The sequence below is a fragment of the Coptis chinensis genome, chromosome 6 (genome assembly GCF_015680905.1).
Source record: "Coptis chinensis isolate HL-2020 chromosome 6, ASM1568090v1, whole genome shotgun sequence".
In the NCBI taxonomy this organism is placed as follows: domain Eukaryota; kingdom Viridiplantae; phylum Streptophyta; class Magnoliopsida; order Ranunculales; family Ranunculaceae; genus Coptis; species Coptis chinensis.
Window position 1 is genome coordinate 91,865,536 of NC_141461.1, and position 15,907 is coordinate 91,881,442.

The 15,907-nt window shown below is 38.5% G+C and overlaps 1 protein-coding gene across 2 annotated transcripts; it reads left to right on the plus strand.

The window, feature by feature from the left end:
* Positions 1-2,955: 2,955 nt before the first annotated feature.
* LOC147495414 (beta-galactosidase 1-like) lies at positions 2,956-14,863 on the plus strand. 2 transcript variants are annotated; one of them, XM_086564064.1, is made up of 19 exons: positions 2,956-3,284; positions 3,420-3,515; positions 3,615-3,727; positions 3,824-3,890; positions 4,017-4,109; positions 4,248-4,391; positions 5,517-5,605; positions 5,762-5,867; positions 5,960-6,047; positions 11,480-11,598; positions 11,681-11,845; positions 12,090-12,262; positions 12,581-12,690; positions 12,798-12,907; positions 13,005-13,115; positions 13,195-13,305; positions 13,422-13,627; positions 13,708-14,044; positions 14,359-14,863. In XM_086564064.1, exons 1-19 carry the CDS (start codon positions 3,111-3,113, stop codon positions 14,467-14,469), a joined length of 2,523 nt encoding a protein of 840 aa, XP_086420190.1. In that variant the 5' UTR covers positions 2,956-3,110; the 3' UTR covers positions 14,470-14,863. The 2 variants fall into 2 exon arrangements, with proteins under 2 accessions (XP_086420190.1, XP_086420189.1); XM_086564063.1 differs by having other exon boundaries at positions 3,028-3,284; positions 13,708-14,065.
* The last annotated feature ends 1,044 nt before the right edge of the window (positions 14,864-15,907 follow it).

Sequence of the window (15,907 nt, forward strand, 5' to 3'; positions counted from 1 at the left end):
TATGGCTTAATTTGTCGCCGAGAACGCAGAACCGAAGTATTCCGTAATCTTATCCTCTCGAGATCCCACCGATACCGGTAAGATAATGTCACTAACGGGTCGGCTCGAGCCATTGAACCCATAAAGGGGAGCGATCGGGTCGACGAGAACGGATTTGGGGAGGTTCATCTCTTGCATGGTGTGGTAAAATAAGATGTCACAGAACCGCCAGGTCGATCAGACGCCATTTGATCGGCCCGGGGCCGCCGATTTTGACATGAACGACCAACGCGCCATTATGAGGAAGGCAAACTTTGCTTAAGTCGGCCTCCGCGGAAAGTGATATCGCCGCTGGCCGCGACTGAATTAACGCTGGGCGGAGTCGCCTGTGAAGTAAAATGATAGACTTCCCCGAAGAGCCGACCCGACGCCTTTTCTCTGAAGAAGTCACGTAATCGTCCGGAAAGGTAATCACATGAATAAGGCGAGCATTGTCACGATCGGACGAAGTGCGCCTTCCGCCGCGCAGAACGCCACGGAGCCGCCCTCGACCGCGGAGGACGAGCCCATCCCTTTGGCGGTGACGGTGGGTGGAGATCGATCGCGCATTAACGACGAAGCCAAAGAACTTGTGACGCAGTCGCCATCGAATGCTAATGTAGTGTTTGATATAACCAAATTCCACCGTGTCTTGGAGATAATGTTTGAGCCCCCAAAGATGCATCGGGCTTTCGGGCACTTTGCTTTATGAAATGCACAAAAAGGCTTGCCAGTCGACCATCTGGTCAGCCGATGGTTGGCCGGAAAAATGAGGCGCCGCTGATCTTATCCAAGATGTGGATCGGGGAGCGAGCGAGACAATAAACTCTCTCACATTATCCGATCGGCACGAAGCCGCCGGGTGCAAGCGACTGGCCGCTTCTTTGCCCCTCGGGGAACGATCCGAGACTTCGGCGACCTCATGCCTCTCGCTAAACCATGGAGTTTTAAGGTTTCCTGAACTTGATGTGTATTTGTCGACACGAGCGCAGAGCTCTGGACAAGTTGTCTCTGGCGTTCCTTCATCAATCCACCTAGCGAGGTCACCGCTTCGCACTCTGGCAAGCATTAGAAAAAGCCGCCAGCTAAAAGATTCTTTCAAGCCACTTTCCATGCACGCCAGCTCGCCTTGAACCGCCCTAGGAATTCACGAATAGTTTAGTTTCCTCCTTGAAAGATAATTGAAACAGAAATCAAGATCCGCTTCTTCCACTGTTGTGGACGTCTTGCCGGCCGGCTTAACAAGTCGATAGAAGTCGCCGGGGTGTTGATAGAATCGACTCCGAAAGAAAAGAACCATCGAGAGCCATCCTTGAGGCGGGCCGGAAATAATCTGCAGCTGGAGATAATCAAACTCAAAGAGAAATGTAAAGTGCCGACTTTGAATATAGCGAGCCACATGTCCGACTTCGTCTGTGCGCCGCCGCATAATGGAAAAGCGTATCGATGAAGTCGTGGAGGAGAGGATTTGCCGAGGACCTCTGCGTAAACCGGAGATGCTGATACGCCTTAAGCATCTTGTGTACAATCTGTGGTCGAAGTCCTTCTTCGCAGAGGTCCGCCAATCCTTTGGGGACAACTCGTTAAGTCACCGATTAACGCCATCGATGCCGTGGTTCGCCCATTGCCGAATTTGTTGTTGCCGGTAACTATCCACCGAAAGCACGAAGGTAGCATTTTCCTCCCCGAAAGCAAGGAAATGCTCTCATTCGCTACTCCCAACCGCGAGCAAGGTTCAACTTGTGGCTTCTATGCTAACCATGCTTCGTGGGTCGGAGAATTAGAGATGATCTCGCGGTTCTCCAAAGAATCGAAACCACGCATCGGCCCAATGTAAAGGAGCGCTTTTGGTCTTCCCTAATTACAACTAGGAAGAACGGAAAGGTTAGGATTTTGATATGACCGAGGTCGCCGCGGAGCTTAACCGCCACGATCTTCTCTCTTTTTCCTTTTCCGGGAGAGAAGAATCAGTCCGACGAAGTTCCAGGAGGGTGGTATTTATAGAGTTTTGGAGAGGAGATCCTTCCGACACGCGTGTATTCTTTTGTACAAATGTAGGGTGGAGATCGCGGATGAGTGTTGAATTGATCCGTTATGATTGGGGTAGATGCGCGGTAGTCCCTATTTCCTGTTGAGATTACCACTAAGATTTTGGCAATCATTACCCGTGGGGACGGGGTTTCTATTCGCCGCTCAGATTTGGCGAAGTGTTCGGTCTTGAGACATCTCGCTTTCGCGACCACCTACTCGAGCTGCTCGCAGGTCGGTCTTGGAGGTCGATATCTTCAGTTCGCTTATGCTCCTCGCGAGTGCGATGCCCTATGAGCGTATCGCTCCCCTACAAGTTGTGTTGCACTATAAACCAACTTGAATTCTATTTTAAAAATGGATTACTACCAAAGAACCTTGCCCTTGCTTTTTAATTTTCTTAATGATTAGAGTATTGAAATCAATTTTGTCATACATCAGTTTCACTTTTCGCATTTCCAAGTCTAATTAAATCTATTAAATGCGTGCTTTAAAATTTTGTACTGGCTTAAATTTAAAATGGTCGAAAAGCAGAAATATTTCGCACATAATATATTTCCATAATTACATGATTGTGATCGTGTGTGTGTGAAGTGTGAACAATAAATATATGTACGAGAGTTTGATAATGTTGAGAATAAGACCAAAGTCGAGCAAACCAAGTGGACGGTGCATCAGTGCATGTATATATGTGTAATAGTAATGGGTGAGGAACATAAGTCCAAAGAACATGGGTCCTTCCTATCTTTCTTTAAGACACAACTTTCATTCTGATCCTCTACTTCCGGGAGTTTAAACTTCAACATCACCGTCACCATTTCCAACGTCAAATTCACATCAACATAATTCACATTATACCTGATTAATGTTTTCAACTATAAATGCTTGTACATTGGAATCTAAAAAAGTGGACCCCACGAGTGTGCTGACCAATGGGAAGTGAACTAGTATAGTACAGTAAACACTAGTTTTCAGTCTGCTACTCCTTTTATAAGTGGCATAAAGTGAAAACACAAAGGTAGAAAGAAGAAGAAAGGAACATAGAGCAAGCTTGAGAAGTGGGAATGTGGAACATGTTGAGAAGAAACACTAGTTTGTGTTTGCTTTTTTTCATGTTTTTATGTTCTTGTTCTTCTGTTACTGCTTCTGTTAGTTATGATAGTAAAGCTATAATTATAAATGGTGAAAGAAGAATTCTTTTTTCTGGTTCCATTCACTACCCTCGAAGTACTCCTGAGGTATGAATGCTAATGTGTTGAATTATAACAAAAGGGTATCTCAGTTTCTGCAGTTTATTGAGTAGTTTCAATTTTTATTTTTATTTGTGTATTTGTGTATTTTTGTATTATGGATTTGTTGTTGGGCTTTTGTAGATGTGGTCAGATCTTATTGAGAAAGCCAAAGATGGAGGCTTGGATGTAATTCAGACTTATGTCTTTTGGAATGGTCATGAGCCTTCTCCGGGGAATGTAATGGAAAATCTATCATTTTATTTGTTTGCCTATACTTTGTTTGTTTTTGCTCTATTTGCATTGAGAGTTTAATTGATTGTTTTTTTCTTAAATTAGTTTTATTTTGAAGGGAGGTATGATCTAGTTCAGTTCATCAAGCTGGTGAAGCAAGCAGGCCTCTATGTTCATCTCAGAATAGGCCCCTATGTTTGTGCTGAATGGAATTTTGGGTAAATATTATTTGTTATTTTTTTCTAAGCTATGTTTTGCTTTGGAGAATTTGAGTGTTGTCTTTAATGTCATGTAATGTATTCTCTTGAATACAGTGGATTTCCAGTTTGGCTCAAATTCATTCCTGGTATCAGTTTCAGAACAGACAATGAGCCTTTCAAGGTTAGGTGTTTAAGTTCCTCTCTCTCTCTCTCTCTCTCTCTCTCTATATATATATATATATATTGATTGCTCTTTTCCTCTCTTTAATTTGGTTAACTTATATGCGGTTTTACGATTTTATGATAGGTTGCAATGGAAAGATTTACAAAAAAAATTGTAAACATGATGAAGACAGAAGAGCTGTTTGAATCTCAGGGGGGTCCAATTATTCTTGCACAGGTAAATTATTTGTATTTGTAAGTAACTAAATTCATTTACTGGTTAAAGGTTTATACTTTACCAAATTTGTTGATTATGAAATAGAATGAGCTAGCTAACTGAGAAGCAGACTTATACTTGCTCAATCTGGATTTACAGATAGAAAATGAGTTTGGACCTATGGAGTATGAGCTTGGTCCTCCTGCTCGAGCATATACAGAATTTGCGGCAGAAATGGCTGTGGGTCTTGGCACTGGTGTCCCTTGGATTATGTGTAAGCAAGACGATGCTCCTGACCCGATAGTAAGTCGCACCTGAACTTTCTTAAGTTGCCAATTGCCTCTCTTTAATCCTGGATGTTTCTGATTCCTATAATTGTATAATCCTCCTGGTGCCTTCATGTGATCAATCCCCAAAATTGTTAGCGAGCTTTCACAGTTCCTCTACAGAAATTCTGCTGTTTCCTTTGGTCAAGTGGTCTACACTTAACATCAGAGGTTTTTCAGTCTCAGTTGCACATGGCTTAGTTTATCTTCTTTGCCTCCTTCTATCTATTAGTAATTTCTGTAGCCTTTGAAATTTTGTCCTGATAGTAATGATGTCCATGTATCCTTGCTCAATACTCATTTCTTTCCTCTTTGCTCCATTATGTTATGGTTACTTGATGGCATTGGTTGGCGGTGACACTTGTTGAGCATCACGGGTTTGATTCCTAATATTTTGATGTTCCTCTACGCGTTTGTGTAAAGTATATGTTTTTGTCATATACATAGATAACTAGCTATGTTACATGGATACACAATATTTTAAAAACAATCCTTGTCGGATATGTATACACGTGTCCGTGTCGGGCACGATACGGACACATATTGTATGTGATATACGTCAATTTTGTTTATATTTTATTTTTTTTGTTATATATTGCTGTGTTAGACACTTCGTATCCGTGTTGGATATGTCAATGTAACTTAGATAACTAGCTTTCAGAACCCCATTGTTACTGCGAGTTATCGTATTTTTTTGCCTTTGGAAATAGTGTTTATATATTTTCCTTTACTCTTGGGACTCTTTCTAGCGATTGCATTGGAATTTCTCTTTCGAAAATTGTTGCTTATTCTCTTCCTTAATTATCTATGAGAAAAGTAAATGCTCTTTTTTTCTGTGTGACAAGTAAATTGTCAAAGAATAAAAACAAGGAGTATAAGTTTAAGTTTTAAACAATGTCATTCTATACACTCAAGTCTTTCCTTTCGTACTTGTATTTTGTAGGACCATTTCTTGTCTGTTTAGATTAGGCTCAACTAGTATTGTCATATGATAATCGAGTCTACTTTGTTCCGTTAAGTTACTGGAGCTTCCAGATATACATTTTACCTAATTCTTCTCTCTTCTGTCTTTTCTCACTTCTACCAATTGATCTTGTCACAGATAAATACCTGCAACGGTTTCTATTGTGATTGGTTCTCTCCAAACAAGGCTTATAAACCCAAGATGTGGACAGAGGCATGGACTGGCTGGTAACATTACACACTTATAACTCATGAAGTTGTCAAGTTCAAATGGAGGGGATTAACTTTCCATTTCTCCGTTACCTGTTGAGAGCTCAAATGCAGGTAGTTTTGAATTTGGAGAAGCATTTCCTAGCTAAGCAATTTCCTTTTTCACATTGCCAGGTTTACAGAATTCGGCGGTCCAGTTCCTTACCGACCCGTTGAAGACTTGGCATTTTCAGTTGCCAAGTTTCTACAGACGGGTGGATCTTTCATCAACTACTACATGGTAGGTGATGTTCTTATTTTGTGTGAGGCTTCACTCTAACTGTTAATTAGTGCCCCAATCAGCTAAACTGGAGTTTCCACGTTTTGGTTCAGTACCATGGAGGAACAAATTTTGGCCGGACAGCAGGTGGTCCTTTCATAGCTACTAGCTATGACTATGATGCTCCCATTGATGAATATGGTATGTAGCAGGACTACACAAGTTCATTTTACTTGAGCTGTATGTTCCCGAATTTTGTGTTCAGTTTAGTGTCTCAGTATTATGGACCTAACTGTTACTGTGTTACATGATTTGTTCAGATAATTTTCTTTGTTTCTTACTCTAATTTGAAATATGATTTTTTTTTTTTGCTAGAACTCGTTAGAACCCATAATTCAAACAAGATTGAAGAATGTCTAAGATTATTAATGATGAATATATAATAAAAAGGTATAATGTTACATTGATCCATGGACAGGTTGAATATTTACATGAAAACATCATCCTAAAACTCCTAAATAGTAAGTTAATTAAATGAAAAAGAAAAGATTGAAGAGACAACCTGTCAAGATGTACATTTTTTTGTTTATTTATCTACTTTTCTCCCAATTTTGGCAAGGATGTGTGGAAGGTCTAGCAATAACCTTGATCTGTGAGAGATGAGAAAAACAATTGAGGATGGCAGAACTGAAACATATAAATTGTGAGGAGTTGGACGGAAGCTTTTCTTGCTGAAATCCAGACCACTAGATGACCACAAAGCCTTTTAAAATGGCCGATATCCAGCATACGAAGTGGCTGAATGATCAGGAAATGAGAACACTGTCTTCACTCCTTCAAGGATTGGAGTAAGGCGTCCACTAGACCTTGTGAAAATAAGTGGCAGCCTGGCATGCTGCAAAGAATGTATTCTCTCTGTTAGGGATAGTCCTCTGCCTCGAGCTTCTACTAAGGGCGTTTTCTAACCACTCACAACCTTTTTTTATTTGCTCGGTAAAGTAGAATATCATTAATAAAGGAGAAGTAGGCTGAGAAGGCCTACATTACAAGAAAGAAACAAGAACTAAAAACATTTACAATAAAAGAAACTACATAAGAAAAAAACAAGAACTCCACCATCACCCCATGTCTAAGAACATAAGACGATCCCACCTAGCTACAAAAGACTCAAAGAAACATCCTCTAAACTCTTTGAAGACTTTAGACCACTGATATAATAAGACTTATCGATAGAATCGTCTTTTTAAACAAAATTGAGATGCCGTCAAAGTGACGACGGTTTTACTCTAGCCAAATGCCCCACATGTTCTCAAAAGGTAGCAAGCTCCACATGTGATTTCTTGAAGAAGAGAATGGACCATGACCCCAACCCTTCAACAAATCTAATACCTGGCCCGGGTATACGTAAGTCACTAAAAAATAGACCATATTTTCAAAGAAAAAGGGCACCAAAGAAGGATATGATTTACAGACTCACCATTCTTTCCACACAACTGACAATAATTGATCAAACACATTTTACGCTTACACCGCCTGAGATTGTCTATGGTGAGGATGCATTCTAAGGATGTACACCATGCAAAGAAAGCAATCTTGGAAGGAATTTTGGATTTCCAAATAAAAGGACCAAGAAAGTCATGGATAGGAACAGACCTATTAGAATTAGACAACCAATAAGAAAGGATAGAAAAATAGAAAGACTTGACCGAAAAGTTACCTTTATTGCTAGGACACCACACTCTTATCACCAATATGTGCATTCGCGGTAGCTGCATCAAGCCTTACCATTAGTGAAACTAGATCTCCGATCTCCCAATCATTTAATACCCTGAGTAGTCCGAGATTCCAAGATATGCCTTTCTTGGATCTAACCATACATTCCAAAATTGATTTACCTTTACGACTAGATAGACCAAATAACAAAGGAAAAGCAGTGGCTAAAGCCCCACCACCTGTCCAATGATTCTCCCAAAAATGAATCTTATTTCCGGTCGCAAAATTGTATCTAATACCTCTTACGAACAAAGGGAACACATTAAAAATTTCCCTCCATACTCCACAACCATAAAGTATAGAAACCGGACCACTCTCCCATCCAAAATCCATCTCACCAAAATGAGAGACAATCACCTTCCTCCACAGACTGTCTCTCTTCCTCAAAATGCCATAACCACTTACCTAAAAGAAATTGGTTGAATACGACCATACTGCGTAAACCCAAACCACCAACATTCTTAGCCAAGCAAAGAATCTCCTACCTCACAAGATGATACATATTGCTCCTCAGAATCATCCCATAAAAAATTTATAATGATGCTCTCAATCCTATTAGCATCACTCTTGGGAATGACAAACAAAGACATAAAATATATCGGTAGAGAAGATAAAATACTCTTAATCAAAACCAAGCGATCACATTTCGAGAGATACCTACATCTCCACCCTGCTAGTGTATGCTGAAATCTCTCAATAACAAGATCCCAAATGTATTTAGAGCGGACATCGGCCCCAAAAGGGAGACGTAAGTATAAGGAAATGAATCAGCTTGACAATCTAAAACCGACGCAAGAGTGATCAGAAAAGGAACACTCCCCACACACCATACACCTTACTCTTAGCCCAGAAACTACCGCAAAACAACAAAAAATACCCCTCAACCATCTAACTTGACCCACTTCTGCTCCAAGAAAAATCAAAGTATCATCAGCAAACTGGAGGTGAGAAATCTGGACCATGTCACTGCCCACTCTAAAACTTTGTAACACACCCCTTGAGTTAGCTCTAGAAATCATTCTTCCAAAAACTTCCACCACCAAGGTAAAGAGGAGTGGGGAAAACAAATCACCTTGTCCAATACCTCTCGAATTTTTAAAGAAACATGTTAGAGACCCGTTAACTAGAACTGAAAAGGAGATCGATGATATACACTTCTACACCCATCTTCTCCATTTTGCTCCAAAACCCATCTTCCCTAAAACATAGTTGAGGAATCTCCAACTAATATGGGCATAGGCTTTCGTTAGATCAACTTTGCAAACGATACCTGCATCACCACACTCCTTTTATCATCAATAGTTTCATTAGCAGTAAGAATTCCATCGAGAATTTGTCTATCACTAATGAAAGCTCCTTGCTCTTGTGATACAATTTTAAGCAAAACTTTTCTCATCCTCAAAAAGAGAACCTTAGATAAGATCTTGTAACTACTTCAGATCAAACTAATCAGCCTCAAATCACTAATGTCATCTGCGTCTACAACCTTAGGAATTAACGCAATGAAAGTGTTGTTCAAATGATGTGTAAGGAAACCCGTATCAAAAAAATCCTTTGCTATTCTCATAAAATCCACACGAACTGTCTCTCAACACCTTTTGTAAAACTCAATCGGAAATGTGCCTTCAATAGGACACACACCTCATTCTAATGATAGCTGCACACACCTCATTCTCTTCAATAGGACCCTCTAGAGAAATTTTCTCTTCCTCGAAGATACCATCCAAATACAAATCATTCACCGCCGGTCTAAAGCCACAAGGTTCAGTATATAAGTTAATATAGTAACCCACAATACCGTCTCTAAGATTATCTTCTCCTGTAACTTTTCGTCCCTCTATTCTCAAACTCTCCAAAAAATTAGTTTCATTCCTCGCTTTGGCAATTTGGTGGAAAAATTTAGTACATTGTTTGTCCTCGATTGTTAATCCTCTCTTCTGGGCCGAAACTTGAAAATCTGCTCTAAGTGAATCCCTTAAATTCCTCTCTTCATTAGAAAGAAAATCTACCTCCTTCTTCAAATCTAATTCCCAAATATTCCTTAGAAGCTCTCCTTTCCACCTATCCATTCTCCCAAAAACCTCTCTATTCCACGCCTTAATCTTGCTTACTTTAAGTGCCTTCAATTTTTTGAAAAAAATGATGTCAGGTCCATCAAAAAAAGAGAAAGAATTCCACCAAATCTTAATTAGCTTCTCAAACTTAGGATCGTCAAACGATATAAGTTCCAACCTGAAAGGAGTAGGTTTTCTTGACCCACTTTCATTATTAAAGACAATGGGGTGATGATCAGATGCCGAACTAGGAACAATAGTCTGAGACAAACGAGGCCAATCTTCCTCCCAATTAACACTTTCCAAAAAACGATCCAGTTTAGAGAGAGATGGATTGTCTTGCCTGCTAGACCAGGTAAATTGAAAATCTAGAAGTTCACAACAAGTAATAAAATCAAAACTTATCATCATCGAATCAATACGACCCCCTCCAGGTAACCACTCCCAAAAGCAAAAGTATCATCCAGTTCAGCCCAAAACTCTTGAACGTTCCTACCATTAGATGGACCATACACACTTGTGACTGGTAGGACTGTCATCAAATATTTATTCATTTCCTTATGTGTAAGTTTGGATCGTTAGGCTGCTTGTTTCCTCAATATTGTCTATGGTAGTGCTACAATCTACTTTTGAGCTTATCAAACTATGGGGAAATTTCAGCCATTGATTTTAAGAATCGGTGCTTTTGCACAGGTAACTTCAACACAACTAACAAAAAAATACACACTAACACACTCAATTTGTCATTCTTTTTAAATCTTCGAAATTATCATTTCATTTAGCTTTAGAAAATTTATGCTTTAGCTAGGAAACCACTACAAAACTGTACAATTTACAAAAGAAATACTTTTTAGGTCTGTCATAAAAATAATAGCCAATGGAAAAAAGAAATTGTCACCACTCAATACGAAAAAATGGGTACTTTAGTGTATTTATTTTTGTCTTCACTTGTTGAATTGTTTTTGTTCTATTCCAAAATTTCAATCAATGTTTTAAAATAGATTCAAAACTAATTTCATTACAATAAACAATCAAAATTAGTGTAGAAACACATTCAACACAATAAATTATCATGGATTCATTAACCGGACTACAACCAATATAAATATGTAAAAATATCAAGGAATAAAATGTTTAGATAACGTGCTAATGAAAATATATTATGAAATATTGGGACGTTAGTGTTGTTTTTTTTTCCTCATTTTTTTTTTCCTTTTTATTTTTCCTACCAAAGAATTACAATAAATGTTTATAAAACTTCTCAAAAGTATTGTTCTATGAACTAAAAATAGATATAAAGAACAATCTGTGAGAATATGAGACTGACTTTTTTTTTTCGAGCTTGGTATGTTACAATGATGTATGTATAGGTGTAGGTTAAACAAATTATTCATATAAATTCCTTATATATATTTATATAGTAGGGTTTTTTTCCAAAATTTGAGGGTGAGCCAGGGTGTACCCTGGGACCCCCCTAGCTCCGCCACTGCTTTTGCACCTGGCTAGAGAGGAAGAGGAAAAACTTATGGGGTGATATGTAGGGTCTTTGATAATATTATTTTGAAAGTTGAGGTGTTCAGCCACTTTGAGGCATATTGTTTCTCAACTGTTGAGGTTTGGCTTTGTTTTACTGTTCCTTGTTCAACTTGTTATTTTGACAAAATTGCATGTATTCTGGGATTTTCTTTCCAGTAAAGTTGTCTTTTTCCATAAAATAATTTTCATTCCCGTGACATTAGGAAAGCATTTGCTTCCACTGTGGATTTGTGTTCTGCATGTTTGACCATGTTCCGTTTTCTTTTGTAGGACTACCAAGGCAACCCAAATGGGGCCATTTGAAAGATCTCCATAGAGCCATCAAGCTGTGTGAACCTGCTCTAGTTTCTGGAGAACCAACTGTTTTGTCACTTGGAAATAATCAAGAGGTTCTCTTTACCTCGTCGAGAATTAGTCTTACTGACTTTAAGTAGTTTCGACACTAATCTATCTTTTTGTCTGTGTGTCCAGGCTCATGTCTTCAAGTATAAGTCTGGTGGTTGTGCTGCATTCCTGGCAAACTATAACTCAGAATATTTTGCTAAAGTAGCCTTTGGGGAGATGCATTACAACCTGCCTCCTTGGTCCATCAGCATACTTCCTGACTGCAAGCATACAGTCTTTAACACTGCAAGGGTGAGGGACAGAGTCTTGAATCTTGACCCAGTTGACCTTTACTTTCTTTCCAACTTCATGTTAAAAAGATATGAAAAAGTAAATAAAATAAAAAGAAAGAGTCCGTTCTCCTTTTTTTCTTAATTTTCTTCAGTGAAGGTAAAATTTTGTTTTTAACTTTCTAACTATGAAAAATTCAACTAAAACAAGAATTTTAAGAATCGGAGTTTGAAACTTGTGATATATGATGAAATTCTCTGAACAGGTTGGCTCTCAAAGGTCAGAGATGAAGATGGTACCACTGGATGGAGGGTTTTCTTGGAAGTCGTACAATGAAGAACCTGTTCCATATGATGACAATTCAAACACAGTGATAGGACTGTTGGAGCAAATAAATATCACAAGAGATGCCTCGGACTATCTGTGGTACTCAACAGAGTGAGTAATTATGACAAACCATTGTCGTCTTTCTGTTTCTGAGACATTGATAAAAGAAAAAGGTCGTTTATCTAATATATTATTCTACTTGGATTGTCCTGATTTGAACTCATGGTCTCAAGTTAGACTTGAAAAACTGAGACCGCCTGTTGAGCGATACATTGTGACACGGATCAAATATCAAATGTAATTTCTCGTTTGGTCACTCCGAAAATAGAGATGTTGGCTCACATTTTTCTAAGAGAATGCAAGTTTGAACCTGATTTGTTACCTTATGTAGCTGTGTTTTTTTATTGATTCTTTTCTCTCAACATTCAGCGTTAAGATAGATCCAGATGAAGCCTTCTTGAAGAATGAACAGTATCCTGTACTCACGGTGTTGTCAGCAGGTCATGCTTTGCATGTCTTTCTTAATGGACAATTATCAGGTAAGCAAGGTCTGTTTTACCTTCTATGGAAACTAATTACACAAACAAAGAGATTATTACTACAGCTTATATTCTCAATTTTTCATTGCTTTCGGTCTTCTTGGCAGGAACTGTGTATGGGAGTTTAGAAAACCACAAACTGACATTCATTAGTAGTGTGAAGCTGATAGCTGGCATTAACAAGATTTCCTTACTTAGTATAGCTGTTGGCCTCCCGGTTTGTTCTTACTCTTTTACTGAATTTTCCTTTTACTTTGTGAAGCACGTTTGTTGCAGGGAATATTATCGTTGTTGTTTTTTTTTTTTTTAAATAGAATAGTGGTCCACATTTTGAGACATGGAATGCTGGGGTTCTTGGCCCCGTCATGTTAAATGGTCTTAATGAGGGGAGACGAGACTTGTCATGGCAAAAATGGTCTTACAAGGTCTGTCTTGCTATTAGTTCCTTTAAATTTCCGTTGTTACCACCAAATAGAGGCCGACTCTCTAGATTTTTGCCCGCAGATTGGTTTAGAAGGAGAAATTTTGAGTCTTCATTCACTCAGTGGAAGTTCCTCTGTTGAGTGGGTACAAGGATCTTTTGTGGCTCAAAAGCAACCGCTGACATGGTACAAGGTGAGAATTTTCAACATTATTAGTGCCACTTTTTTTTTAAGGATTTCAAAGCCTATATCAACCATCCTTTTCTAAAGCCTGATATGATGTATTTTCCTTTGTTGTGATGCTTTTAGACTACATTCGATTTAACAGATGGGAGTGATCCCTTGGCTTTAGATATGAGTAGCATGGGTAAAGGTCAGGTATGGATAAATGAGCAGAGCATTGGGCGTTACTGGCCTGCATACAAAGCATCTGGTACTTGTGGTAGTTGCAGTTATACTGGAACGTATGACGAGAAGAAATGCCTAAGCAATTGCGGAGATGCCTCCCAGAGATGGTGAGGCAAAGGTGACCTTTCCTAATTACATAGTTTATGTTAATCAATGCTACCTAATCAATCTTTTATGTTCGATGCAGGTATCATGTCCCCCGCTCATGGCTGAATCCAAGCGGTAACCTTTTAGTCATATTTGAAGAATGGGGCGGTGACCCAAATGGAATTTCTTTGGTTAGCCGAACCGTTGACAGCATTTGTGCTGATATATTTGAATTGCAGCCGACGTTGTTAAGTTATCAGAGGCAAGTCTCTGGAACAATCAACCGGCCATTAAGGCCCAAAGCTCATTTAAGGTGTTCTCCTGGGCAGAAAATTTCGTCTATAAAGTTTGCTAGCTTTGGAACTCCCCAAGGGGTCTGCGGCAGCTTCAAGGAGGGGAGCTGTCATGCCCATAAGTCATATGATGCTTTTGAAAAGGTAGAAAATTCGCATGAGAATGTAAGCTTGTGTTCCCACATTCCTTTCTTTATTATAGAAAGTAGCTAGACATTGAGTCATTTCTGATCACTATACCGTTTGTAGCCTTCATAGTCGCAAAACATGGGTCACTTGGCCAATGCACAATTCCAGCTCATTTTACACGAGTGTTTTAATGCCAAACTTGACACTGAACTAATTCACGGCTTCTCTTTAGAAAAACAAAGGAAATACTTGAATGGGCCCCAGTCCGTTGCAGTTACAGCCTCTGCTACTGTCTTCCAGGGACTAATACAAACAGCTTTGTTTTGCAGAGATGCATTGGGCTGCAAGCATGCTCGGTAACCATAGCTCCTGAGGTTTTTGGAGGTGACCCGTGTCCAAACATCCTGAAAAAGGTCTCAGTTGAAGCAATCTGCAGCTGATCATTGGAGATATCCAGATTAGCAAATAATGCTCAGAGATATCCAGCTACAAGGTTTTCAAGTTTCCTTGGTTCTTTGAGTGTACACATTTAGGGTGAAGTGGCGAAGTTTGCAACACATGATTTGACCAAACTACATTTAGGTTTCATGAGGATGAATTCGAAGAGGATCACTGTATATAGATTAGCTACTGTTCAAAGAACAAAGGTCTCATCATAATACAAGGTTGAATGGAGCCTGGTGTGGATCCTGCGTCCATGGCTCCATAAGCAAAGATACCATTAGTCGGAAAGGATGTTATCTATTGTTATGATGTTATCTACTTCCTTTTTAGAGGAAGCAGATTAACTGTTTCATTATTACGATTAAATGATTATACACATTCACTTGTCAATTATTTTTATAATTTCCACTGGGCGAAAACAAAACTGGAGATATCTATCACCGACGATATTCGATATGCACACATACTATCTATATACTAAAGCAAAACCTTCAATGGAGGATTTTCTCTCTGGCACTCTAATATGAGAGTTAGTATTTTCTCTCTCCTATGTGCCACTTTAATATAAGAGTTAGCTTTTTCTCTCTCCTATGTGGCACCTAATATGAAATATAATCATTTCTAATAGCCTACAATCCCACATACATAGAACCTCTTTGGAGAGTGGAGAGTCTGAGTGTATTTCTAATTCTTATATTTGGAGAGTTTGAGTGATTCCAATTATTATATATTTAATCAAATAAAAATAATTGCTAAAAAATAGGTTATTTGTAGAAGGTAATTTTCTATTATTAATCAAACACTTTTAGTGTTCAAATTTTTATATATTTTATCAAATAAAAAAAAATTGCTAAAAAATAGATTATTTGTATAAGTTAATTTCCTATTACAAATCATACACTTTTAGTGTCTATGATAAAGCACTTACTTATTTCTAATATATCCTTAACGTAGCTTCAAAAACACTACATATTCTTCAGTTAATAACTTATTATAGGGTGTAAAATTAGTTTCCGACGGTTCCCCATATTTTCTAAGAATTATGTGAGATATACCGAATTAGAACACTCCAAATGTTATCCGCATAACCCTTTCATATACCTAGAATTTGCATTTGTTGTTGGTTATTAACTTCTTAAGAAGTAGACCAATATACTTCTCGAGTAAGTGCCTGAATACCCATCACGCACTCTCATATTTTTAACATATACACTTTTATTCCTTTTCGTTTTTTTTTCTTGGATCTCATTTTGATTTTCAAACACATGCATGCTACAATATGATAATACATATTGAAAGTCTAAATCTGTAAAAAGAACACCAACTTATTATGAAGGGGTGTTTTTCTTTGTATGACATTGTTTCTTTAGACAATCTAATGATATATTTAATAATCATCCAAATACAACCTCTCACATACATACACTCGAACAC